The sequence below is a fragment of the Puma concolor genome, chromosome D1 (genome assembly GCF_028749965.1).
Source record: "Puma concolor isolate L17-30 chromosome D1, mPumCon1.1.hap2, whole genome shotgun sequence".
Lineage (NCBI taxonomy): Eukaryota > Metazoa > Chordata > Mammalia > Carnivora > Felidae > Puma > Puma concolor.
In genome coordinates, this window is record NC_141676.1 from 1462969 (window position 1) to 1486973 (window position 24005).

A 24005-nucleotide genomic window follows, 5' to 3' on the forward strand; every position below is an offset into this window, starting at 1 on the left:
CCGTGTCTCTCACCAAAGTTGGAGAGAAGTGACGGCAGTGAGCGGCTCGTCTCCGCCAAGAGAGCGTCAAGCTGGCCAGTCCCCACGGCCGGCACCCTGAGGCACCCGGGATCCTGCACCCCCACTCCTGCCGCCTCCTGGCTCACGCCTGGGCTCCATCTGGAGCGGTGCCACAGGCATCAGAGACGCCCCTGTGTCCCTGCAGACCCGGGGGGTACTGCTGGGACCAGAGTGGAGGGTCTGGGGGCACCGGGATGGGGGAGGCCTCCCGGCTGCCCCTGTTCTTTGCAGCGGGTGGGAGGAGATGGCCAGAAACGCTGGTTTCCAGAAGGCCAAGGGGGTGACCTCGCCTGCAGCTCTCAGGGGCACCCCCTCCCCTGCTGAGGTCCCCAGGGTCCAGGGGGGACCCCACACGAGAGACACCAGAAGGGAGCCGTTCCAGCACGGAGGTGAGCCCCCTGCTCTGCCCAGACAGCCTGCCTCCCCGAGGAGCACAACAGCGGCTGAGTGGTACAAACCGGCCAAGATTGGACCCCAAACAGTGGCTTCACCACGCGCCCCCCCGGGGGACACAGCCCCACGTGAGTTTGTGGCCCTGCCTCACCCTCAGGTTTGAATCATCCAATTACAGACTCGGGTTTGGACAAAGCCTCCCTGGGCCTCCCAGCCGGGTGCGTGGCACCAGGGCCCCGGTCCTCCCCGGTGCCCCCAAGATGGCTCTGCTCCAAATCACCCCTTTGTGCCACGAAGGCGTTGAAAGTCAAATTCCCTTTCCAAATATTTTGTCGTCACAGAACATTTCAAATGGTGTTTCGTAAGATGGCACACCAATCCTGATGTTCGCGTTAGATCCTGCCTCCCACATTCCTCCCAGAATCGAGCCTGGGGCAGGATTCCACTTGTATGCTCCCAGGACAGGAAGCTCACCCCCTACCCAGGCACCTTCTCTGCTCACCCACCTCCCCTCAGGATGTGTTCTGCGGCCACACGGAGAACAAGGCCACACTCTTCGGGGGAGGCCCCGAATCCCTCCAGGGGTCCTGGTGCCTCGGGTCAGTGCTGGAGGGCAGCAGGGGTGGCAGGAGCTGGCCTCACCACCCCGCCCCTGCTGCCTTTGTGTCCTCTGGGGCAGCCAGAGGCTCAGTTCTCTGGGTGTGTTGACAAACACAGAGACACGCAGGACGCAACCTACCTCCTGGGCGGGCAGATGTGGTCAGAGGCCCCTGCCCAGCTGGAAACCACAGTGGGCGGGGAGGGGCGGAGGAGGGAAGGAGGGAAGAGGAGAAGGGACCGGAGGAGGCCACCATGCAGTCCTGGAGTCGAGTCAGGGTGGCCAAGTGCCAGCTGCTGGTCACCAGCTCCTTTGTCTTGGTAACAGGCTGGTCAGGTGGGAAGGGTGGGGGGCGGGACACGTTATCGGACCTCTAGGACTGTGGTTCCCCCACACCCAGCCCTGCTGTCCCTATCCTGCCCCTGGGACATGCACTTGGAGCCCCTGGTGGCAGACTCCTGGCAGGTGACTGTGGGGACAGGACGCCCCTGGGGGCCTAGCCAGGCAGCGCAAGTCAGAGGGGGCAGGGGGCAGGGAGAGGGGGCTGCTGGGGTGGGGTGGGCCCATCCTCCACTGTGCAGACAGAATGACCCAAGGTTCTGGGTCCTTTCGGTGGCTGGAAAAGGAATGTGTGTGGTGGGGGAGGGTGGGGAGTGAGTGTGTTGTTGGTGCATCTGTGTGTGCAACGTGGTGCCTGGGACAAGATGAGCCTGTCCCGAGTGAGACCATGAAGCTGAGGGAGGTTGGCCAGTGGACCCAGGACACCCAGACCCTGCTCTATGGGGCCCCGTTCTGCGCCCAGCCCTGCCCCAACACTGCGGGTCTGCCCCACCCCCAGCTACTGGGCCTTTCTATGGCCGCCATGGCAGCTGTCAACTACCTAGGGACACACTTTGCTGTCGTCGGCCGCGCATCCTCAGACAGGACCCCCTATGAGGCCACACGCCGCTGGGGTAAGTGAGGTCCTGTCGGGGTGGGGGAGGCTGCAGGTGCAAAGGCCATGGGGGGCATCCTGGGCTGGGGTGAGGGCCTCCTAGTGGAGCCAGGCTGGGCCAGGCAGTGGGTCAGGGTAGAGAGGTAGAGAGGGTCACCCCGGGGTCCTTCTCCACTGGGCAGAGCCAGGGCCCGGGACACAGCCTCTGCCTCTCCCTAGGTCTCCCGCCCTCCCTTGGGGGCCTGGGGACAAGCGAGACTATCACATGGCATCCAGATGGCCTCGTGTCCTGGAGGCGTTGCTCCAGGACAAAGGGGCCCGGACCTGGATGCACTCTGGGGGCTTGGTCTCAGGCAAGAGCACAGGACGCCAAGGAAGGCAACCGTGGGGGAGACTGAGGCCCACAGGATCGGGCCGTGGTCCCAGCCCCAGGCCTCCTGCCCCTTAGGCCCCAGTTTTTACCCTGAAGCCGGAATCCTGGAGCAGGAAGCCTGGGTCTTGAGCCTGGACCGATAAGACACCCCGCTCTTGCCTGGTGGCTTCCGAGATAGCCCGGGCGGGCGACTGCAGAAGCAGAAGTGGGGGGCGGGGCCTCGGGTCTCCTCCTTCCCTCTGGCCTTCTGAGCATTGGGAGGAGAGGGAGTGGGTGGTGGGCGGGACGTCCTGCCTGAGGGGGCGTGTGGACCTGTTCAGAGCTCCCAGAAGTCCACCCCCCAAGTGTACCCTTGGGTCGGATTTCCGACACAAGCCCTGTGCACTCCGGACCCCCGTCCGGGACACCCCTAACCTCCTCCTCTCTCTCCCCACCCAGCCTTCTGCACCAGCATCAGCCTGGCTGGGCTCCTGACCCTGGGCGCCGTGCTGGGTGCTGTAGCCACCGTGAGGGAGGCCGGAGGCCTCATGGCTGGGGTGAGTTCTCGCTGCCCCTCCCTCAGCCCCCCAGCCCCTGGGGCGGGATCAAGAGCGGGGAGGGCTGGGAGCACCCCTCACAGTGTCGCAACAGAGACAGAGGTCCCAAGGCTGTGCGCCAGCTGGGACCCCCATCCACCGGGGCCAACCAGGGCCCCTCTGCCAGGCCTCCTTTACTCCGTCATCCAGGGGGGCAGAGTCGGCCCTCCCAGGCCTGGAAGCCATTGCCAAAGGCCTGGGGAGGTCTGGTTGCATCATGCTGGAGGCTCTGGGAACCGGCTTCCATTTCCTGTTACGAGGACACGCGGGGAGGCAGGGATATGGCCCCCCCCACCCCTCTGGTGGCCAGATCACTGCAAGTCAGGGCTCGTGCGGTGCCCCAAGGCGGCCTGGAGCCCACACTGTTCCCTTGCAGCCGTGGGGAGGCTCTATCTGACTCCAGAGCAGCGGCCCCTTGTCCCCATCCCTGCCTCCCCAGACCCGTCCGTCCTGCCCCCTCTGGTGCGAACCCTCCTCTCCTAAGGGACCCTGGGCTCTCACCTGCTCCCCCCCACCGCCGCCACCAGCACATGCCCCCCCAGCCTGGGCCCCTTCCGGGACTCCCTACAGGCCCAGCACAGAGTCCAGTTGACAAAGGCAGGCCAGGCCCAAGGACCCTGAGGGGGTCCCGCAGAACCAGCCAGGAGGGCCGTCCGCTTCTCACAGGACAGAAGTCACAGGCGAGCGGGAGGAAGTGAAAAGTTTATTGAATATCAGGGTCAGTGACAGAGAAGATGGAGGGAGACGGGGAGACTCAGAAAGGACAGAGAGAAAGTCCCTCCGTCACTCAGGTTTGATTTGGCAAAGGGGTCCGGGGTACGTGTTTCTTCGGGACTCCAGGGTAGGGTCTGGTCAAAGGTGAGCATCACCGAGGGGGAGGGGGCGCCCACGCCGGTGCCTCCCAGGTTTGTCTGCAGCTGACGTCCCGGAAAATGATGTTCGCTTCTGCTGAGACGTTCTCACGTGCTTGGGGCCTAGGACCAAAGCTGGAGGATGACGAAGTTTCTTGCCTCCCCCTTGGAGTGAGAATGTGGCTTCTTTGTTTATTCAGATGCAAGGGCGGGGTGGGGTTGGGGGGGGCTACACAGTTACAGAGTAACCGGGGCGCAGCAAAGAAACAGACACAGAGCCTTTGGACACCGGGAGCCCCTTCCGCTGCCCGCAGGGCAGGCTCCCTGCAGCCCCTTGGGTCCCCCAGGCCTCCCTCTACCCCCTAGGAGACCCCCCCCCCCCTCCTGCCTCCAGCCCTCTCCTCCTGCAGACCCCACCCCTACCCTGAGAGCTGTTCATGGGGTCACCAGCCAGGGAGCCAGCCACCCCGGGGCTCGCCGAGGGCTGGCAGGGTTCTCCACCCAGCCCGTGTCAGCAAATGTTTGGGGAATGACTCCTGGTTTGTAGGGACACAGGCCTCTCCTAAAGCTGCAGTCTCGGGGGGCTCAAGGGCACCGGCTCCCCGCTGGCTGGTAGGCCGGGCAGGAGTGAGGGGGCACTGGGGCACTGGCAGGGCCGTCCGTCTGTGTGACCAGGAGCCCTAAGGCCCGGCTCAGGGAACTGACAGGCGGGTGGACTGCCCCCCGCCCCCGAGCGGAGCCCTAAGGCTGGGGGCCTGCCAGCGGGGCGAGGCTGGAGAACGAGGCCGCACGCCCGCCCGGAGAGGCCCTCGCCGGGGCGGCAGCCTCGGCCGCCAGGGGGCGCCGTGGTGCCGGTCGAAGCGGTAAAGCTTCGGGAGGCGGGAGGTGCTCCCATTCCCGCAGTTCGCGCTCCGGGCACCGGATCCGGGCATCCCCAGCCCGCGGCGGCTCTTCCTGGTCCAGATGCTCCGGGGCGCCTTCCGCTCTGGCCTGTGGGCAGGGGGCAGGGGCACCGGGATTGAGCCGACAGCCGCCTGCGGCACCCCGCCCCCTCCCTGGGCGCCCGGCCCGATGCCCGCGAGGGCCCGCGCCAGGGAGCCGCCCCTGCGCGTGCACCTTCGTGCGCCGCGGTGTCTGGCGCGGCCGGCCGTGCGTCTGCACACGCCGAGCAGCGCGTGTGGACGGACTGGCCAGCGGGGGGACCCTTCCCGACTGTCCCCCGCCCACCCCTTCCCGCTCCCACCTCCTCCAGCCTCGCCCCACGCGGGCCTCTCAGCAGGAAATGAGCGGAGCCCAAAGGGCGGCTGATTTATTCGTGGTTTTTATTTAGAAGGAGAAAGCAAATGCTGGCGCTGGGCCGGCCGCACCCAGCGGCTCCAGGCTGTGCAGGCCCTTGGGGAGGTGAGGTGGGCCTGGGGCCGCCAGAGGCCCTCCCTGCAGGCGGGCGAGTGGAGGGAGGGAGGTGGCGTGCTCTCTCCTGAGGAGCGAAGCGATTTCTGGAAAATGCTGGTCTCCTGAGCTGGCTCAGGGCCCCCATCCTGGGAGGCAGTGTTGAGCGATGGTTTCCAGATGGAGAAGGAGGCCCTCAGCCAGTCAGGGAGGAGGGGGAACAGGAGGAGGAAGAGGAGGAGGAGGGGGAGGAGGAGGAGAGGGAGGAGGAGGGGGAGGAGGGGGAGGGGGAGGAGGGGGAGGAGGAGGAAGAAGGGGAGGAAGAGGGATGTGGAGGAGGAGGAGGGGAAGGGGGAGAGGGAGGAGGAGGAAGAGGCAGAAGGGAGGAGGAGGGATAGGGAGGAAGCGGAGAGGGAGGAGAGGCAGGAGGGAAGAGGAGGAGGGGGAAGAGAAGGAGGAGGAGGGGGAGGAAGGTGGAGCCATCTCTAGGACAGGCAGGCAGGAGGCAGCAGGGGAAGACAGGGGGCTGCCTGCTGCCCCCCCCCCCCGCCCCCCACCACACACCCCAGGGCAGAGCCAGAGGTCCCAGTGCTCCTACCAAGTTTGGGGACTGGTGGGCATGGCCTGCTCTCTCCCGGCACCTGGTGGAGGCCCCTGGCACGGACCGTTTCTCTGTCCCGGCCCCGCCCAGCCAGTGTCCATGTGTCTGTGTCTGCAGGCATCTCTCGATTCCACTGGTCATCGATCCTCCTGGGTGTCATCCTTAGCGAGGCAGTGGCTGGGTGGGGAGAACCCGGCCACAGTCTGCCCCAGGCTGTAGACAGTCCCGGGAGGACTGTCCCCCGTGGCACGGGGCGGCGGTGCCCTCACAAAGCCAGCGCGGCGGGGAGGTGAGGCACACACAGCGGGCCTCTGGACACCTAGGCTGTGTGGTCAGCAGCCAGCCGAACTGCCCAGAGCTCTAGGAGACCTGGCCGGAGTCCCAGGTCTGAGGGTCACCGGCACGCAGGTGACCGGTCAAGCTGCAGTGGGGGTGACATCCCCGGGGCGGCATGTGAGCCAGGGTTTCTAGTCTCGGGTGACCTTCTGAAGCTGCCCACAAAAGCTCGGGTCATGCGCACTTCTCCGGGGAGGGGCCCATAATACTCCCCGGCCTCTGCCAGCGGGGGGCTCAACAGTTCCAGACCCCCGAGCCAGAGAGAGGAGGGCACCGTGGGGGCACTGATGATGGAAAGACATTCCCCCCAGAGAACTCCCTCTCCTCCAACGCTGGGGTCCCAGGGGGTGAAGACAGGAGGCGGACCTCTGCCCAGACTCCCCCTACCTGGGGGTGCCCCACCTGCCCTAGCTCCTTCCGGCCAGAACCACAGAAGCCCAGCTGCAGAGGCTGGGGCTTGACCCAGAGGCACGTTCCAGAAAGCAAAAAGAAATGAACAGTCCCTGCTGTGCGCCTGCAGAAGCCCCCACCCCCCACCCCTGTGCTCCACTCACTGGACCCTTCTCCCAGATCCGCATCTCAGCCCAGCGCCCGCCCCCGGAAGCAGCCCCACTGGGTGGGGGCTCCCATCATCCAGGGGACTGCCTCCTTCCCTGGGGTTGGGGGGACGTGGCGCTGCCACGGAAGGGCCCCCGCGAGCCAGAATGACCAATAGGGGAAGAATTCGCAAACAAGCCAGAAGGGCTGGGAACAGTGTGCCCGCAGCCCAGGTCTCTTCCTCGGCCTGCGTGTGCACCCCATGCACTAGGGGGCCCAGGCCCAGCCTCGAGGTGGCCGGTCGGGCCGCACAGGGTGACCCTCGTCTCTTCCGCCCCAGGGCTTCCTGTGTTTTGCCCTGGCGTTCTGCATCCTGGTGCAGGTGGCCTTCTGGAGATTCCACAACCCTGCCCAGGTGAGTGCCTGCCCGCACCCCCCCCACCCCCAAGCATCACACAGCAGGGGGTACCTGAGCCAGGTAAAGTCCACTCTGGGGGGGACTGGGACCTGAAGGCTGGGACAGGCCTCGGAAGCCCCCCAGGCCTGGGGGGTCAGGAGTTGGAAAGGGGGTGAGGTGCGGGGGAGGGGCGGCCGGCTGACCTGAGGGACTGACTAGACAGGTCCGTGTTCCGGAAACTGGCCCAGAAGCCCTGCCGGTGTCCAGGCCTTATCCCCAGATGACAGCCACCCTTCAGCCCTGGAGCAGGGGCAGCCAGGGGGCCACGGAAGGGCAGGGCTGTCCTCCTGGTGGCACTTCGGGGTGGGCTCTTCCCCAGGGCTTCCGTGTTGGTGGTGATCGGGGCGGTGATGCCCGTGGGGGGTGGACCCCCACGGGAGGTGGTTCCCATGTCTGTCACCCCTCCGCCCGTCAGCTGCTGTCCTCTGTGTGCTTGCTATCTCAGCACAGTGTGGATGGACTCAGGGTGTGAGAGGGGGCCCTGTCCTGATTTGGGGGCCGGGGGGAGGCCCCAGCTCTGGGATAACTCAGTCCTCAGGGCCAAAGTCCCCAGAGAGCATACATGAGCCAGGCTCAAAGCCCGCAGGCCTGGGTGCTGACCCAAGGGACCGAGGCCAGACCACAGCTTGGGGGCAGCGCCTCGGGCACAGGGGCCAGGACAGCCTGGCCCTGCAGAAATTCTGTCTGAATCCAGAGCCCTGAGACGGAGCTGAGAGCCTGCCTGGGGAGTGGGGCTGGCCCCCTCCCAGAGCAGGGCTGGGGGGCAAGGCAGGCCCCCCGTCTGGGCAGAGGAAACGGGTACCCTAGAGGCTCAGAGAGGGAGGCCCAGGGGTCCAAGCCCCTAGCCCAGCTGCTCCCTGGCTGAGGCCAAAGGGACAAGAGACAGGCCGTCCGCAGTCCCCAGCGGTTGACAAGATCCTGATGGCCCTTGGGCCCAACCTTCACCCATGAGAGCCTAGACCCAGGTGGGGTCTCTGGAGCAGGCTGAGAAGTCAAGGGGCCAGCAGGTGGGACTGCAGACAGGGTTGGGAGAGTTCTGCTGCATAGACCCTGTCTGCCCTGACTTTCTGTGATCCCTTCTCCGCTGGGCCTCAGTTCCTCCGTGTGCTCCCAAAGGACCAGCCCAGGCAAACCGAGGCCAGTCTGGCTAGAATGTACTCGGTTTCTGGCAAAACACTGTGCAGGCAGCAGGTGACAAGCCAGGACTTCTTGCCTGTGTGTCTGAGTCCCAGTGGCCCCAGGGTCTCTTTTGGCCGGGCCCCCAGAAGCAGAGGCCCCCAGGGGCAGCTGGGTCAGGAGACTGGGCCTGGCTTATACTGTGTGCTTTTAGGTTTGTGCTGACCCTCTCTGGTCCTGGCTTCTTCCTTTCTCCCTCACATGCTCCTCGGATGGAGGAGGCCGGATCACCGGGCCAGGTTTGATGGTCATGGCCTTGCTCTATAGAGGAGGTACTCAGGCCCAGGGGTCACCTTCCAGGGCACATTGCCCTGAGTCAATGCCTCTTTGCCCCTCTCTGCCTGGGGTTTACCCTAGACAGTGCACCACCCCCCCAGCATCATTTGGGGTCACCACCCTGTGACCAGGTGGGAATCTGAGAGGAGCACTGTCTGGGGGGTACGGATCCAGAGACCCCAAGATCCCCTCCACCCCTGTGTTTCCAAACCCATCCTAGGGGGCCCCCCTGGGGTCCTGGAGGTCAGGCTCAAGGAGGAGGGACCCTGGCAGGAAGCACAGAGGCATCCGAGACCACCAGGTGCACTCCAGTTTTGTCACAGAGAAACAAGGCCTCAGGCTCCCAGAGCACCCCCAAACCCAGTAACGGGGACAGATGCCGAGGCCTGTGGGGAGGGTCCAGCTGGGCCCCCACTGCTAGGCCCCGGGGTCTTGGGTGAGGGGCGTGGCTTTGCCTGAAGCCGGGGCCCGTGCCTCCTGCTTCTGGGGTTCTGGGGACAGACCCCGGTCAGCACATATTCTTCCTACGCCAAGATTGCAATCGCGAGAGCCGGCCGTGGGCCACCCGGCTACTCCCTGGGCCCTAGTGGGGGTGATGCAACCAGGAGGGCGGTCCGAGCTGGCCTCCTTGAGTCAGCCACTTGCCCGCTGACCCCAGGCCCACTCTCCCAGGCCCCCAGATTCACAGGGACGCCCTCCCATGGGGACACAGTGGCTTCATGGTCTCCCCTCGTTTTATACCTAGAGACAGAGGCAGAGAGAGGGCCACCAGCCAGGCCCTACTGCGGTGCTGGCCAGCCTGACGCCTGCCCTCTAGCCCAGTGCACTGCCCACCTCCCAGCGATTGGCTGGAAACCAGCTGACCCAGTTTGGGATGGCTTGCAGTGCAGAGTCTCAATGGGAGGGTCCCTTAGTGCCAGGAGTGGGTGCGGAGGGGTTGATGAACGTCCCTCTGGCTCCTGTTGAGGCACAGGGGCTTTGGACATGGCTGGCCAAGAGACCCTCTGTGGCCTGCCTACCCCGGTCCTCCAGGCTGCCAGCAGGACAGCCACCCTTTCCGGGGAGCATGTGGGTCATGCTGGGTCATCTGTTTACCCCCAGCCTTGGGGACAGCCCTGAGCAGCCATCGTGTCCCAGCTGTCAGTGTGACAACAGCACAGGGTGGAGAGAGGGCAGGGGAGGGCTCAGGGTCTCTAGGAAGGGACAGGAGGCATCACAGGACAGGGGAGCTCAAAGAAGCCTGGCCCACGCCAGGAGACCATCGACCCCAGGGCGGTCAGGGAAGGCTTCCTAAAGGTGGTGAGATTCCCGTTTGTCTTCAAAGGACTCATTTGGCAACAGGTGGGCATTTAGGTCTGCAGAACAGGTGCTTAGGAAGATGGAGGCAGTGAGGTCTGGGTGACACTGGGTGCGAGGTGAAGACAGAACCGGGCCAGGCCCCTGTCCACACCTTCCTTCTCCGTTATCTGCCTTGTCTGCTCAGAGCCAGCCCTGGATGCCCAGGCTTCTTCCCTGGAGCCCGGCTGCCTGGCTTTACAGAACCCACCACGTGGTTCTGGGGAGAGACCTAGACCATCAGGGGGGAGCTGAGCTCCTGGCAGAGGGTCCTCCCAGGCTTCTCTGTCCAGGCCTGGCTGCCAGCCTTCCCTGTCCCACCCCCATTTCCAGATCAACAGAAGTAGGGTGGCCACTTCCCTCGGCCAGGCCTTCTATGCTCCAAAAGGTCAGAGCCGGAGGTGACCGCGGCTCAGGGCTCTGGCTTATGCAAGACCCCTGCCCCCAGAGCGGGACTGTGGCATTGGTGGCCCTTCCTGTGGGGAAAGATCCCCCCAGCTGAAGCCTCGGGGACTGCTGTGACCAGCCTCCCAGGAGACCTCAGGGAGCTCTGCCTGCTGGAAGGAGGAGGGGACTGTTTGGAAGGCACGTGGGGGCAGGCCCGCCTTTGGGGAGCTGTGTCCGTCATAGGGAAGGGGCTTCTCCGGCACAGAGGCCTTCCCGCGATGCTCTCGGTGCAGGTGGAGGATGCCGTGTTAGACACCTACGATCTGGTGTATGACCAGGCAGTGAGGGGCTCGTCCGTCACCCTGCGGCAGCAGCTGGTGGCCATTCAGGACACGGTGAGCGTGTGGGGGGTGGCCTCCTCCTCGTTGGGCGGCTCCGGGACACTCGGCCTCCCCAGGTGGATTGCAACCCCGAAAATGGGTACAGGGTGCCCTCCCAGAGTCAGCCAGCCGGGGCCAGATGCTGAGCAGGGGGTCCCAGGACACGGGCCACCAACGCCCTCTCGGTCGTGGGGACGGGGGGTACAAAGACCTCTCGTCTTCTCCCTCTGACCCGGGCAGGGCTGGCCACCTAATTTGGGGGGCCCGAAGCAAAACTAAAAAGGCTTCTTGTCAAAAAATGAAGAATTTCAAGGTGGCGATAACACAGCATATCAAGCAAGGTGGCCACAGGGTCCTAGCCCGAGAGGCCCAGCTGGGCATGTGAGCCGTCCCGGGCAGGCGGCCGTGGTGACCACTTGTAGCTGACCCTTAGGGGACCTCTCCCCCCGCCGTGTTCTTGCAGTTCCTGTGCTGTGGGAAGAACTCTCCTTTCGGCCTCCTGGGGGGCACGGAGGTCAGTCTGTGTCCGGGAGAGGAGGCCACCAGAAAGGTGAGGAGGACAGCCGGGACCCTGGGCTCTCCCTCCCCGGGCTCCTGGAGGCAGCAGTGAGGGCTGGACTCGGCCCCAGGCTCCGTTCACGCCTCCACTGCCTCACGCAGTTTCAGCTCGGGGCTCCCCAAGGCCAGGCCTGCCCTCGGAAGCCTCCAGAAGCATAGAGGGAGGTGGAAGACAGACAGTGATCTGGAGGGGGCTCCTCCGGAAGGAGCCGGAAGTGCATTCGCGGAGGGAAGGAACAGCCTGGCCCCAGTCAGCCCGCCCAAGGGCCTCGGCGACAGAGGCTGGGAAGTCCCTTGCTCCCCAGAGAGGGACGTGGCCCTCCCTCCGACCACCCCACCAGCCCTCCTCCAACCCACCGCCTTCCCTGCTCCCCTCCCCCATGTCCGGGAAACAAACCCACCCCTATCTGTGGGCCAGAGGCTCCTGGCCGTCCTCCAAGAAACAGACAGGAGGTTGCTAGGGCTCCGGGCCCAGCAGGGGAGGGAGGGCGGCGTGCAGGGGAGGGGCGAGGGCAAAGGAGGGCCCAGCAGGGCTGGCAGGGGGCTTTCTGCCACCCAGGAAGAGGCTTCAGGCGCCCGTCTGCAAAGCTGGGCCACAGGCCGCTTGGCGACCTTCCAGAATGGCGGGGTCCCCACTGTAAAGGCCTCAGGGGGTGGGGGTAGGCGCTGGAGCCACCCCGGGAGAGGGCGCTGGAGGGGCTGGGGTGGAGTCCCTGACGGTGGTCTGGCCCCCAGCCTGCCTTCCAAGAGGAGCAGCCACAGGGGGAGTAGGGGCTGATCAGGGGCCATTCCCCCCACCCCCCTCCCCCCGGGGCACCCAGGCCAGGCTGCAGCGTCGCGGCCCAAGCTCCTGGGACCATTTCCAGCTGCCCTGGGAGCCAGAGGTCCCAACCTCCCAGCCAGCTGAAGTCAGTCCCGCGGCCCAGGGCCCAGCGAACATGGGAGCAGATAGATGCACAGACAGACGGCAAGCCAGCCTCCCCTCCCCCATCCCAGCCTTCAGAGCAACATCCCGAATGTGCTTCCTTTCTGCAGCCGCCCCAAATGCCAACATCTTCCCCAGACCCAAATGCCGCCATCTGAGTGCTTCAGAGATGGGTCGGTCACCTCCCTTTTCTGGAGGCAGAGCCTCTGCGGCAGCCGTGCCCTGGGGAAGCACTGGATGGGGATGCCCAGGACCCCAGGCCTCTCCCCCAGTGCTTTCTCTGCCCCTCTTGTTGGCCAGCACCCCCACCCCTCCCCTCACTGATGCTCTGCACCCAGCCCTGGGCCAGGGAGTGAGGGAGAGCCAGCCTGCCCACAGCAGCCAGATGCATGACCCAGCACAGGCTGCTCAGGGGACGCCTAAGAAAGGCACGCGCTGGACCCTGGGGCAGCGACCTCTAGTCCCCACAGAGGTCTGCTCTGTCCGTCCGTTTTTCACCTGTTTGTGACGCCATTCCCCAGAGCCCCCAGGCCCCACCGACTTCCCATCACCCCAGCATTCGCCTTCAGTGGGCACTGCGGGTCTCTGCCTTGCGGGGGGGGGGGGCGGGCCTCGACCCCGGGCAGGGGAGGGGCAGTCAGGGCAGGCGCCTTACGAGCTGTCTCTGCTCAGGACTGCTTGGTGGGGGTCAGGAGCTTCCTGAGGACCTATGGAAACATCGCCTCCACCCTCACTGGCATCGGCCTGGCCTCCACGGTACACTCGCCCTCCCTCGGCACCCCTCCCCCACCGCCTGCCCCTGCATCCACAGGACCCCCACCCCGACGGAAGGGCAGACTGGGCAGCCCCAGGCCAGCATCTCCGGTCTGGGGGAACACCGGCGAGCCAGAGAGGACGCTGCTGACCCCAGGGACGCAGTCTGGGGGGTGACGGTGCCCACCTCCCGAGACGGGCGGGAGCCCCGCAGAGCCCAGACCCTTCTAGGGAGGCAGTGCGCGCCCCACTGGAGCCGCCGGTGCCTGTGCTGACGCCACCCCCACCCCCCCAGGTGTATGCCGTGCTGCTCAGCTCCTTTCTCTGGTTCGCCTTTCGCTCTGGCTGCAGCTTGGACCGCAGGGGCAAGTACACCCTAAGCCGGAGGTAGGTCCCAACCCGCCCACCTGCCCCCACCTCACCCCCCCGAGTGCAGACGGCGGCAGGTGGAGGCGTCTGGGTGCTCACTGGCCGGAGAGCACTGCCCCTCCCCACTCCCGGGATGTCTCTACTGCCCCCGGCCGCTGGGACCCCCGGACCAGTAGCCCAGTCCTCTAAGGCGGGTGCTTTGGGGGTGGCTGGCCATGTGGAGGGAGGGGGACAGCTGGAGAGCTGCCAGACCAGCCCCCCAGAGACGCCCCTCTCTTCACCCCACTCCTCACCGAGACCCGACCTCACAAGTGCTGTCTCCACCAGCACCGAGAGATAGATGCTTCTGGGGCCCCGCACTAGTCCCAGGCCAAGACCTGTGATCCTGGGGAGCCCCAGGGCTCCCCGTGCACCAGGAGCAGGGAGGACCCAGGCTCAGCGGCCAAGAAGGCCCTCCTGGTGTTCACCAACCCCGCCGCTCTGCCCCGGCCTTCCCGTCCTGCCCGGGGCCTGGTGCATTCTAGAACAGCCTCACAGTCCCCTCTGCTTCTTAGAGCCCGTGACTGCCGGCCCCAGGAGCCCAGCTTCTTCAGACGCTCCCCGGGGGGGCCCGCACTCCAGCACCCGATGGAAGCGGACGTTCTCGATGGCCGCCTGCGTGCGAGCAGACCCTCAGGGGGCCCTCAGTTCCTCCAGGACAGCTGACGCTGCTTCAACCACCTGCCCTGCCACCTGTCGGCCCACAGAGCCCGAGCGGGCCTGAACACGAGCCTTACGAGGAGGGTGCGACGTGTTTTCTGCCGCAGCACGGAGGGACGGGGAAGGAGAGGAGGAGGCCAGCTCTGTTTCAGCAGACAAGGGGACCGGGGTCACTCACTGACTCCTCCGGAACAGACTGGGAAGTGGTCGGAGCAGAGAAGCCACGGGGCAGGTTTGGGCAGTCTGCTTAGTCTCACGAGGTCAGAGCCCAGGGCCGAGCCTGGCCGGGCGCCCCACTGGCCGCCGGCTCCGGGGGACCCTACTTCCAGGCTCAGTCCGGCTGCTGGCTGGACACAGGTCCGTGCGGCTGGAGGACCGAGGGCCCCCTCCTTGCCAGCCGTCAGCGGACCACCTCCGTTCCTTCTCATGCAAGGCTTTCACGTCCGAGCCGGCGAGGCAGGCCCGTCCTCTTGTGCTGAGACCTCTGACTTCCCCTTGCCCCTGGCCGGGGAGCTCACTTGCAAGGGTTCCTGTGGCTGCAGAAGGCCCACTGGGAACCTCGTGTCTCTGGCAGAAACCCCACACTTCCGGTGGGGTGTTCACAGGTGCCAGGGCCGAAGGCGAGACTTGTGGGGTGTGTGCAGGAGGGCTCCGTAGACGGTCCAGTTTCCAGGCTGCTCCCGCTGGACACCCAAGCTACCTCTGTCCGTTCTCTCCAACCGTCCCTGAGGGTGTTCACTCTCTGCTCGAAATCGGAAGTCCCAGGTGGAACCCGGATTGGCCCAGCCCAGGCCGAGGCCCCGGCAGAGCTGACCAAGGAGAGAGGAATGTCGGGGCCGTTTAACCCCCTTCTGGGGAGGTCAGGCCTGCCGCCACCAAGACCAGCAAAGGAGGGTCCTCCAAAAGGGAAGAACCCTTTGTGACAGGACGGGCAGGCAAGACAGTGGACACGTGGCCACACCCCCCACCGTCCTCCTCTTGCGTTTCCCCTCGCACGCCCACGCACGCATGCTTCCGGAGGCAAGCGTGTTCCCACCTCATGTATAGCCGGTGGCCCTCCTCCAGTGGAAGAGCTTGACCCCAGAGTCTCCTGGGTCCTGCATTCGGGGACAGCCCAGGGTCTCCGGCCATGTGCATTTGTCCTCTAGACCTGCTCTGGTCAGTCTGTCACTCTACAGCTTACAAAACATATTTTATAATTTTTCAAGTTTATTTATTTTTGAGAGAGAGAGCCGGGGACGGGCAGAGAGAGGGAGAGAGGGAGACTCCCAAACGGGTTCTGCCCTAGCAGTGCAGAGCCCGACACGGGGCTTGAACTCACAGACCGCGAGACCACGATCTGAGCCGAAACAAAGAGCCGGACGTTCAACCACCTGAGCCCCCCAGGTGCCCTGCAGAATGTGTTTGAAAGATCACAACCAGCGAGGTGTCCTCTGCACAGCAGTGGGGGAAAGAGGGAAAGAAGATAGGGGATGTAGTTAAGCTCTACAAACACGGAACTCAGCAGGGAGGGAATCTCCAGACGGTTATTAAGAGAACAGCTGGGGCACCTGGGGGGCTTGTCCGTTAAGCGTCTGACTTTGGCTCAGGTCATGATCCCACCATTTGGGGGTTTGAGCCCCACATTGGGCTTTGTGCTGACAGCTCAGAGCCTGGAGCCTGCTTGGGATTCTGGGTCTCCCTCTCTCTCTTCCCCTCCCCCACTTGTGCTCCGTCTCTCAAAAATAAATAAACATAGAAAAAGAAAGAAAGAAAAAAAGAAAGAAAAAAGGAAGAGAAAAGGAAGGAAGAAAAGAAAGAAGAGAGAAAGAGAAAAAAAAAGGAAGGAAGAAAGAGAGAAGAAAGAAAAAAGAAAGAGAGAAAGAAGAAAGAGAAGAAAGGAAAGAAGAAAAAAAGAAAGAAAAAGAAAGAAAAAAAGAAAGAGAAAGAAAGAAAGAAAAAAGGAAGGAAGAAAAGAAAGAAGAGAGAAAGAGAAAAAGAAAAAAGGAAGGAAGAAAGAAAGAAAAAAGAAAAAGAAGAAAGACAAAAAAAGGAAGGAAGAAAAAAAGAAAGAAAAAGAAGGAAAGAAAGAAAAAAGGAAGGAAGAAAAAAGGAAGGAAGAAAAGAAAGAAAGAAGAGAAAGAAAAAGAAAAAAGGAAGGAAGAAAGAAAGAAACAAAGAAAAAAGGAAGGAAGAGAAAAGGAAGGAAGAAAAGAAAGAAGAGAGAGAAAAAGAAAAAAGGAATGAAGAAAGAAGAGAGAAAGAGAAAAAGAAAAAAGGAAGGAAGAAAGAAAAAAGAAAGAAAGAAAGAGAAAGAAAAAGAAAGCAAGTAAGCAAGCAAGCAAGCAAGCGGGTGTGGGGGCAAAACCAAGGCCTTAATATAGCACCATCAAGGCTGGGAGGGCCCAAGCAATGGGCTGGTGACCCACCAGTGCAGTGTCCCCAGCAAGTCTGGCCTCTCTGTCCCAGCTTGGCGGGTGGGGTGAAAGAAACAGGAAGACAGAGGTCACTAGGAGAAACCAGACCTGGAAGTCTGGGGGCCACGTTGAGGCGCCTGATCAAGATAAAGACCGAGGGGAAGGCCGGGTGGCTGGGCTCCACCCTCCCTGAGGTGAGGAGTCCCCAGGCCTCCTTGACACGGGAGCCCCATGCGCTGTGGCGCCCAAACCCACGGTGAGGCCGCAGTTGGCCTGGGAGAGGGTCGCCAACAGCTGGAGAGAGCAGGAGGTCGGTGAGGTGTCTTCTCCAGGATGGGGTCCTGGGGGCGGATGCGGGGTCCGCCGGGAGGTGGCCTCCACCCGCCACCGTCAGACAGCGAGCACACAACCGTACCCCTCGAGCAATGACCCTGGGACGCTGCCCTGTGCCCGTGACCCCGGAGCTGCTGGGCTGTCCTGTTCGGAAGTCCGGGTGCCGGTGGAGGGAGGTGACAGGGCCCCGCCCCAAGGGCTGACCCGCCGGCGGCCTGCCCAGCTGCGAGGGAAGAATGGGACAGGTGGGAGGACCCCCTGCCTTTGGTTTCTGTGGACTCATGGGCAGTGGCCAGCAGCCTGGCCCTGTGTCCAGAGAGACAGGGGACGGAGATGTGCCTGCTGCTGGGCCCCGTGGGAGCTGGAGTAGGACCCGTCAATGCCTACCGGAAGGACGCCTTCCAGGCTTGGAAGGAGACGGAGCCACAGGCAGGTGTCCCCGAGTGCTCCGGGGGCAGAGTGGACGGAGCAGGGGCGGGGCTGCCGTGCAGAGCGGGCCGGGTGTGCCGGGAACAGCCTCAGTGGCCCGGCAGCCCGGTCCTCATGGGGACAGCGGTGCTCGGAGGGCAGGCATTCCCCACCCTGGCCAGAAGGAGGCCGGGCTCAGGTCCCTTCCAAAGGGCACAAACAGAACGGTAGCAGCTGAGGCGAGGGGACTGAAACGACTATGTAATGACGGCCGTGCAGCAGGAGATGACGCTGCCTCCCAGCGCAGTGCCACGGGAGCCACGGGAGCCACAGGAGAGGCGGGACAGCAGCCGGACCAAGTGTAGTCGCGTGCTTTGGACTTTTATGATCATTTTGCTGTAAAGGATGCGGCCAAAGGCCAAGGAGTGGCCGGTGATGTCATTAAAAATGAATATTGGGGGGCGCCTGGGTGGCGCAGTCGGTTAAGCGTCCGACTTCAGCCAGGTCACGATCTCGCGGTCCGTGAGTTCGAGCCCCGCGTCGGGCTCTGGGCTGATGGCTCGGAGCCTGGAGCCTGTTTCCGATTCTGTGTCTCCCTCTCTCTCTGCCCCTCCCCCGTTCATGCTCTGTCTCTCTCTGTCCCAAAAATAAATAAACGTTGAAAAAAAAAATTAAAAAAAAAATGAATATTGGGTCTTTGTCTAGTTCCCGGCACACATTCCCTAAAACCCCTGGTTTTGCAGTGTTGAGAGTGTCCCAGGTGTGTTCCTGCAGTGACTAGTGGCTTATGGACAGAGACTGGCCTCCCGGGAGGCCAGGCGTCCTGAGAGCCCCCGGGAGGGGAAAGGGCGGGAGACCCACCAGTGGCCAGCTGTGAGATCACCCAGGCCCACCCAGCGGGACAGCCAGACAGGCCCCGAGCCCCTGGGCTAGACTGGTGAACACGTGCAGGTGGCAGGAGGGGGGGGCGCCCCCAGACAGGGGCGTGGACCCCTTCCGCGGCACCTCGCCACCTGCACGCACGCCTCCCGTGTGGCTGTTCCTGAGTCGTGTCCTTATAATGAGTCGGTAACCCCCAACGTGGGGCTGGAACTCACGACCCAAGATCAAGAGTCACACGCCCCACTGACTGAGCCGGCCGGGCGCCCCTGACTCAAGCTTTGGGGTCACTGGCCCCAGACTCAAGCTGCTGGACCAAGAGAAGGCACGTCCCTGTGCTCACGGCCTGGCGGTTCCGGACCCGGGGATGGACGCTGTGACCGGACGGGCTTCGGGGAGGCACAGAAGGTGTCTGGGGGCGTGGAGGGGGCACGCGGGTCAGCAGGTCACCGTGTCCTGGGCAAAGAGAACCGCTGCGTTTCTCAGCCTCCCCGAGGGAGTGGGGTCAAGGCGGCCACGTGGCTGAGTTTCACCAAGGGCAAGCAAGGAGGGTGAGGTCAGCGTCTTCTTCCCTTCGAGGTGACCTTGGAGGACACGTGTTCCCAAAGACACTTTGAAGGTGAAGGAGAGCTGGTCAAGCCCCGTGAGACCCCATGCAAGGGAAAAACAAGCACCCTGGGCTTCGGGGCCAGGCCTGCGGTGTGGTCAGCCCTCGCCCCGGAGCCCCTGACCCGGAAAAGCCGCTGAGCCCGCAGCTGGGTGGCCGCAGGCCCTCGGGGGACCTGCTGGCTGTGCAGGCTCACAGGGAGCTGGGGGCGCTCGCTAGGGCGTGGTCGTCGTGAGGACCAGGCGTTCGAGGCCCAGCAGGAGCACAGGAGCTGCGGGAAAGCAGATTGCCCGGGAGGAGGCCGGCGAGTGACGTGAGTGCAGAAGGGCCTGGAAGGACGGGGCCCAAAGGGAGCCACTGGCCTCACTCACGGGGGTGGCGTGGAGGGGGCTGTCCCACTGGAGGATATGGGCACTGGGCCTGAGAAGAAGATTGGAGGCCGGCCTCCGTGGACGTGGCCCTTGGGAACCCCCTCCTGTGCTGACGTCGGACCCCTGGAACAGTTCCAAGGGCACAGCGTTTACATCAGCGTTCTTTAGGGAAGCAATACTGTGTGCGTGTACATAGAAAAGAGGTTTGTCGTAAGGGATGGGCTCACGTGATTATGGAGGCTGAGAAGTCGGCGGGCGGGAGCGGGGGGTGGGGGGCAGGGACCAGGCAAGACCGACACTCCAGTATGAGTCTGAAGGCAGGAAGACAGTGATGTGTGGGCTCACACAGTCCGCCACAGGAGTTCCCTCCTTCTCAGTCCTTTCGGTCTAGTCAGGCCGTCAACTGATTGGGTAAGGCCCACCCACATTAGGGAAGGCCACGTTCTACTCGATCTATGCGTCGAAACGTGAATCTCATCCAGAAGCACCCAGAGACACACCCAGAATCACGTTTGTCCCAATGTCTGGGCCCCCCGTGGCCCAGGTCAGGTGACACAGTTAGCCCTCACACAGGGCTTCTTGTTGTCTGTGATGGTGTGGTGTTCTACCTGATCTCCCCCTTCGGGACCACAGGCTCAGATATGACGAGGATGAGACACAAAGGAAGCCGCAGAAGCTGGGGGTGTCCGTGGGAGTCTGAGCCCGAGCCTGCCGCCTCGGGGAGAAAACATATCCAGCCGGATGCGATGTCCCTGTTGGAGTACTCCATTGTGACACGGGGCCTAACTTCCTCGCAAGGGTCTTAGAGCACCCAGGTCACCCCTAGGCTGGCATTTGGAAGCAGGAGGACGAGAAAGAACTTCGACTATGTGTCTCTGTCTGCTCGGGCGACCATAACTCACGCCACAGACTGTCACGTCCCCATCCTGGAGGCCGGAGCCCGAGGTCCAGGCATGGGTGGGGCCAGGCCTCCCGAGGCCTCTCTCCTGGTGCGTGGATGGCCGTCCTCTCCCTGTGTCCTCGCGGGGGTCGTCCCTCCATGCGTGTCTGTGTCCCCATCTCGTCTTTTTACAAGGACCCCGGTCACACGGGATCAGGACCCCCCCCCCCCGGTGACCCCGTGTTACCTCAGTCACCTCTGTAAAGTCCCCATCTCCAGATATGGTCACATCCAGGTTCACCATGTGAATTTGGGAGGACGATTCAGTCCACAACACTGACATAAAAGCACAGGACGTCAGAACATACTGCCTGGTGAGGCCGATGCCTCGTTCCCCATTTCTGCTGGGACATGGGACAAACGATCACACAGTCGGGGGCCTCAAACAACAAGAGTTTTGTGGCTCCGCACCATTCCGGGGGGCCAGAAACGTACCTCAGGACGCCGCAGGGCCGCATTCCCCGCACAGACTCTAAGGGAAGATTCTTTCCTTCCCTTCGTGGCTTCTAAAGCCTCAATCCTCGGCCTGTAGCCTCTTCCTCCATCTGCAAAGCCAGCAGGGCTGTGTCTCAGGATGCGACTCTCTGCGGCCATCCCCCCATCACCTTCTGCGGCTCACTCCCCCTTGTGGCCCTTGCAATAACACTGGGCCACATCTCCACAGCTCAAAGTCCTTCACTTACTCACATCTGCAAAGCCCCTGTTGCCGTAGGAGGGGACATTCCCAGGTCCCAAGGATTAAGACCTGGGTACCTCTGAAGACCATTACTTAGCCGACCTCGGCCAGAAACCCCAGCAGCTGTGTTTGGTGGGGGCCCCCGAGGACACCCCACTTGCCGAGGCAGCGAGGAGTGGAGAGTGGAGTGGCCAGGCTGAGGGTAGGGCTGGACTCTGATGCTGGGACCCAGCACGGCAGATGCTCACAAGCAGGGACAGGGTGCTGTCACTGGAGCAGCAAGGAGCCAGGACCCAGGCAGAAAACACGGCTTTCCTGGGAGGACACGGGGGGGGGGGGGGGGGCAGGCAGCAAGGGTCCTGCTCCGTCTGAACCATCACAGATACCAAAGATGTGTGCCGAGGAGGCCGAGGGCGGCCATCCTGTTATTGGCTGAATTGTGTCCCCCAAATTCTTGTGTCAAAGTCCTGAGCCCCCAGCACCTCAAGGCATGACTGCATTTGGAGGCAGAGTCTTTAGAGACGTAATTCAGGTGAAACGAGGTCATATGGGTTATTCCGGGTGTGTGTGGGGGAGAGGAACTTTTGGAAGGGCGGACTGGCCCTCCTGGTGTGGACCGGCCTCTCCCGGTCCTGCGGAGAATGGGGGCGGCGGGGGGGAGGAAAGCTTGCCGCCGTCTCCGTCCTCGTCCTGGCCTCTGGCCTCCACACCTGGCCCAGAACGTACGCGGTGGACCCTCCCGGTCTCAGACCTTCAGCCTGCTGACCTGGGGGCCTGCCAGCCTCCGTGAGCGCGGGGCCAAGTCCCTATCATAAGTCTCTGCGTGCATCCGTCCCGCTGGTTCTGTTTCTCTGGAGAACGCTGACCAACACGAATCCCACCAGAGCAGCAGACGACTCAGCCGCTGGGCCGAAGGCACGGGCTCAGGACGCGGCGTGCGGCCAGGGACCTCCTGAATGGTTCCATTCCTCCCCCGTCCAGAAGGCGTCCTGGGCATCTCTGTCTGGGGGGCCGTCACATCTCCCCCCGACCCCGGGGAGGAAGCGCACAGGGGAACCTCTAGCAGCAGCTGTGACGGGCAAAGGTCTTGGGAGCACAGGTCTGTGTCCACCGAGGGGGGGCCCTGAGCAACCTCAGAGAATGGTCTCTGACCTTGGCCACTCAAATGCTGCCCCACGGGGCCCGTGAGCAGAGTGGCCTTGCCGATAGCCGAGGAAGTCCCTCCCACAAAGGATGACCCGGGTCATGGCTGCTGCCCATTGTCCGACCCGCCGGCCACAGGCCACTGGGGAGCCCCGCTGTGACACCATCCCTTGAGAAAGCTGTTGAGCCCTCTGGAGGCCACCCGGTCACTTCAGACACCCCCACCTGTAAGGGGCAGTCATCTTCAGCAGAACGGACACTCAGGCCAGGTCAGTCTTCCCCGAGTGCAGGCGCTCAGCCTGCCCCACTCGATGAGGGTCTGCAGTGTTGGATGAGTGTCCTGGGCCCAGGGACTGTGTTTACAGCGTGGCAGGAGGTGCGGCAGTGGGCATGGGTCCCTGTGGAGGCCACACCACTCAGAAGTGGCCAGGCCCACAGAGCCCCGGGACAGCCTTTGGAAAGCTCGGCTGAGGCTCCAGCTTGGGGGGAAAGCCTTGAGGCAGGGGGGTCACGATGCAGCATGCAGGGTCCACCCCAAATCAACAAGCACAGGCACTGTGTCCCCAACAAGGCTGGAACCAAGCGGTGTTAGCAGGGGTGCAGCCCACCCTCCCAGCCAGTGACCACCCTGTCCATGCCAGGCCGTGTGGGCTGGAGGGGGCGCAGCAGGGGTGAGGCCATGTGGGCTGGAGGGGGCACAGAAGGGGTGAGGCTATGTGGGCTGGAGGGGGCGCAGCAGGGGCGAGGCCGTGTGGGCTGGAGGGGGCGCAGCAGGGGTGAGGCCATGTGGGCTGGAAAGGGCGCAGCAGGGGTGAGGCTCTGTGGGCTGGAGGGGGCGCAGCAGGGGCGAGGCCGTGTGGGCTGGAAAGGGCGCAGCAGGGGCGAGGCCGTGTGGGCTGGAGGGGGCGCAGCAGGGGTGAGGCCATGTGGGCTGGAAAGGGCGCAGCAGGGGTGAGGCTATGTGGGCTGGAGGGGGCGCAGCAGGGGCGAGGCCGTGTGGGCTGGAGGGAGCACAGCGGGGGTGAGGCTATGTGGGCTGGAGGGGGCGCAGCAGGGGCGAGGCCGTGTGGGCTGGAGGGAGCACAGCAGGGGTGAGGCCATGTGGGCTGGAAAGGGCGCAGCAGGGGTGAGGCTATGTGGGCTGGAGGGGGCGCAGCAGGGGCGAGGCCATGTGGGCTGGAGGGGGCACAGAAGGGGTGAGGCCATGTGGGCTGGAGGGGGCGCAGCAGGGGCGAGGCCGTGTGGGCTGGAGGGGGCGCAGCAGGGGTGAGGCCATGTGGGCTGGAAAGGGCGCAGCAGGGGTGAGGCTCTGTGGGCTGGAGGGGGCGCAGCAGGGGCGAGGCCGTGTGGGCTGGAAAGGGCGCAGCAGGGGTGAGGCTATGTGGGCTGGAGGGGGCGCAGCAGGGGCGAGGCCGTGTGGGCTGGAGGGGGCACAGAAGGGGCGAGGCCGTGTGGGCTGGAAGGGTGTCGAGCAGGGGTCCTACTTTAGACCACAGCTGCTGTCTTGTCACTTCATGTTCTTTGTCCTGACCCCACCCGGCAGGCAGGACAAGGTGTCCGGTGACCGTCAGGAACAAGCGGGACAACAGTCACACAGCAGAGGCCCGTGTGTCCACGCGGGGCCTCTAGGTGCCCCCCTGACTGGACAGGGGAGCAGCCCTCTCAGAAGGGGGTGGGCACCAGGGGCTCAGACCCTTGCAGGTGACCCCTCGGCCAAGGGCGGGGCCCGCCGGGAGGGAGGGGAACGGGGTTCGGGTAGCATGTTGGCTGTGGCCCTGAGACGCCATCGGGGCAGGGCTGTGGTCCACTGTCCCTCCCTGGGAAATGCCCAGGGCCAAGGGGAGCTGGGTCCCCCGAGGTTCACCCCGGGGACAGTTTGTACCAGCGAATGATTCGGGGAGGGAGCGTCAGTCCGTGATTTCCATCAGGCCACCTTGGCTCCCAGGATGCACCATGGCATGAAGCTGTTCTCGCGGGCACACCCCTCCACCTGGTCCCCCTCCTCGGCTGTCCCGAGTCCTCCTCCGGAGTCCTCCCCACGACACGCCTGGCCTGGACATCTGTCCCGCAGGGTCTTTTTCGGGGCACCTCAGCCAGCTCCCCATCACCAAGTCCCTAGGTCGTGTCCAGACCCCTCGCTCGGCTGCCATACCCTCCCCGGGGCCTGACAGCCTGCCCCCCCCTCCACCCCCCAGGCCTGGCATCCTGTGTGGTGGGGCCTGGCACACCCCCACTGCTTGGTACAATTCTTTTTATTATTATTTTTTTTTTTTAATGCTTATTTATTTTT

At 63.8% G+C, this 24005-nt stretch overlaps 1 protein-coding gene across 3 annotated transcripts; it reads left to right on the top strand.

The window, feature by feature from the left end:
* Positions 1 to 1279: 1279 nt before the first annotated feature.
* TSPAN32 (tetraspanin 32) lies at positions 1280 to 17547 on the top strand. 3 transcript variants are annotated; one of them, XM_025915616.2, is made up of 9 exons: positions 1280 to 1371; positions 1890 to 2004; positions 2797 to 2894; positions 6988 to 7062; positions 10572 to 10673; positions 11122 to 11208; positions 12814 to 12897; positions 13190 to 13281; positions 13818 to 17547. In XM_025915616.2, exons 1-9 carry the CDS (start codon positions 1306 to 1308, stop codon positions 13966 to 13968), a joined length of 870 nt encoding a protein of 289 aa, XP_025771401.2. In that variant the 5' UTR covers positions 1280 to 1305; the 3' UTR covers positions 13969 to 17547. The 3 variants fall into 3 exon arrangements, with proteins under 3 accessions (XP_025771401.2, XP_086532706.1, XP_086532705.1); XM_086676579.1 differs by lacking the exon at positions 1280 to 1371 and adding an exon at positions 1397 to 1516; XM_086676580.1 differs by lacking the exon at positions 12814 to 12897.
* The last annotated feature ends 6458 nt before the right edge of the window (positions 17548 to 24005 follow it).

What these genes read in the sequence shown, in the direction of transcription:
- TSPAN32 (XM_025915616.2), top strand. Translation starts at nt 1,306, where the DNA reads ATGCAGTCCTGGAGTCGAGTCAGGGTGGCCAAGTGCCAGCTGCTGGTC. An exon ending in TGGTGGCCATTCAGGACACG is followed by an intron (nt 10,674 to 11,121) that starts GTGAGCGTGTGG and finishes GTGTTCTTGCAG; the next exon opens with TTCCTGTGCTGTGGGAAGAA. An exon ending in GAGAGGAGGCCACCAGAAAG is followed by an intron (nt 11,209 to 12,813) that starts GTGAGGAGGACA and finishes GTCTCTGCTCAG; the next exon opens with GACTGCTTGGTGGGGGTCAG.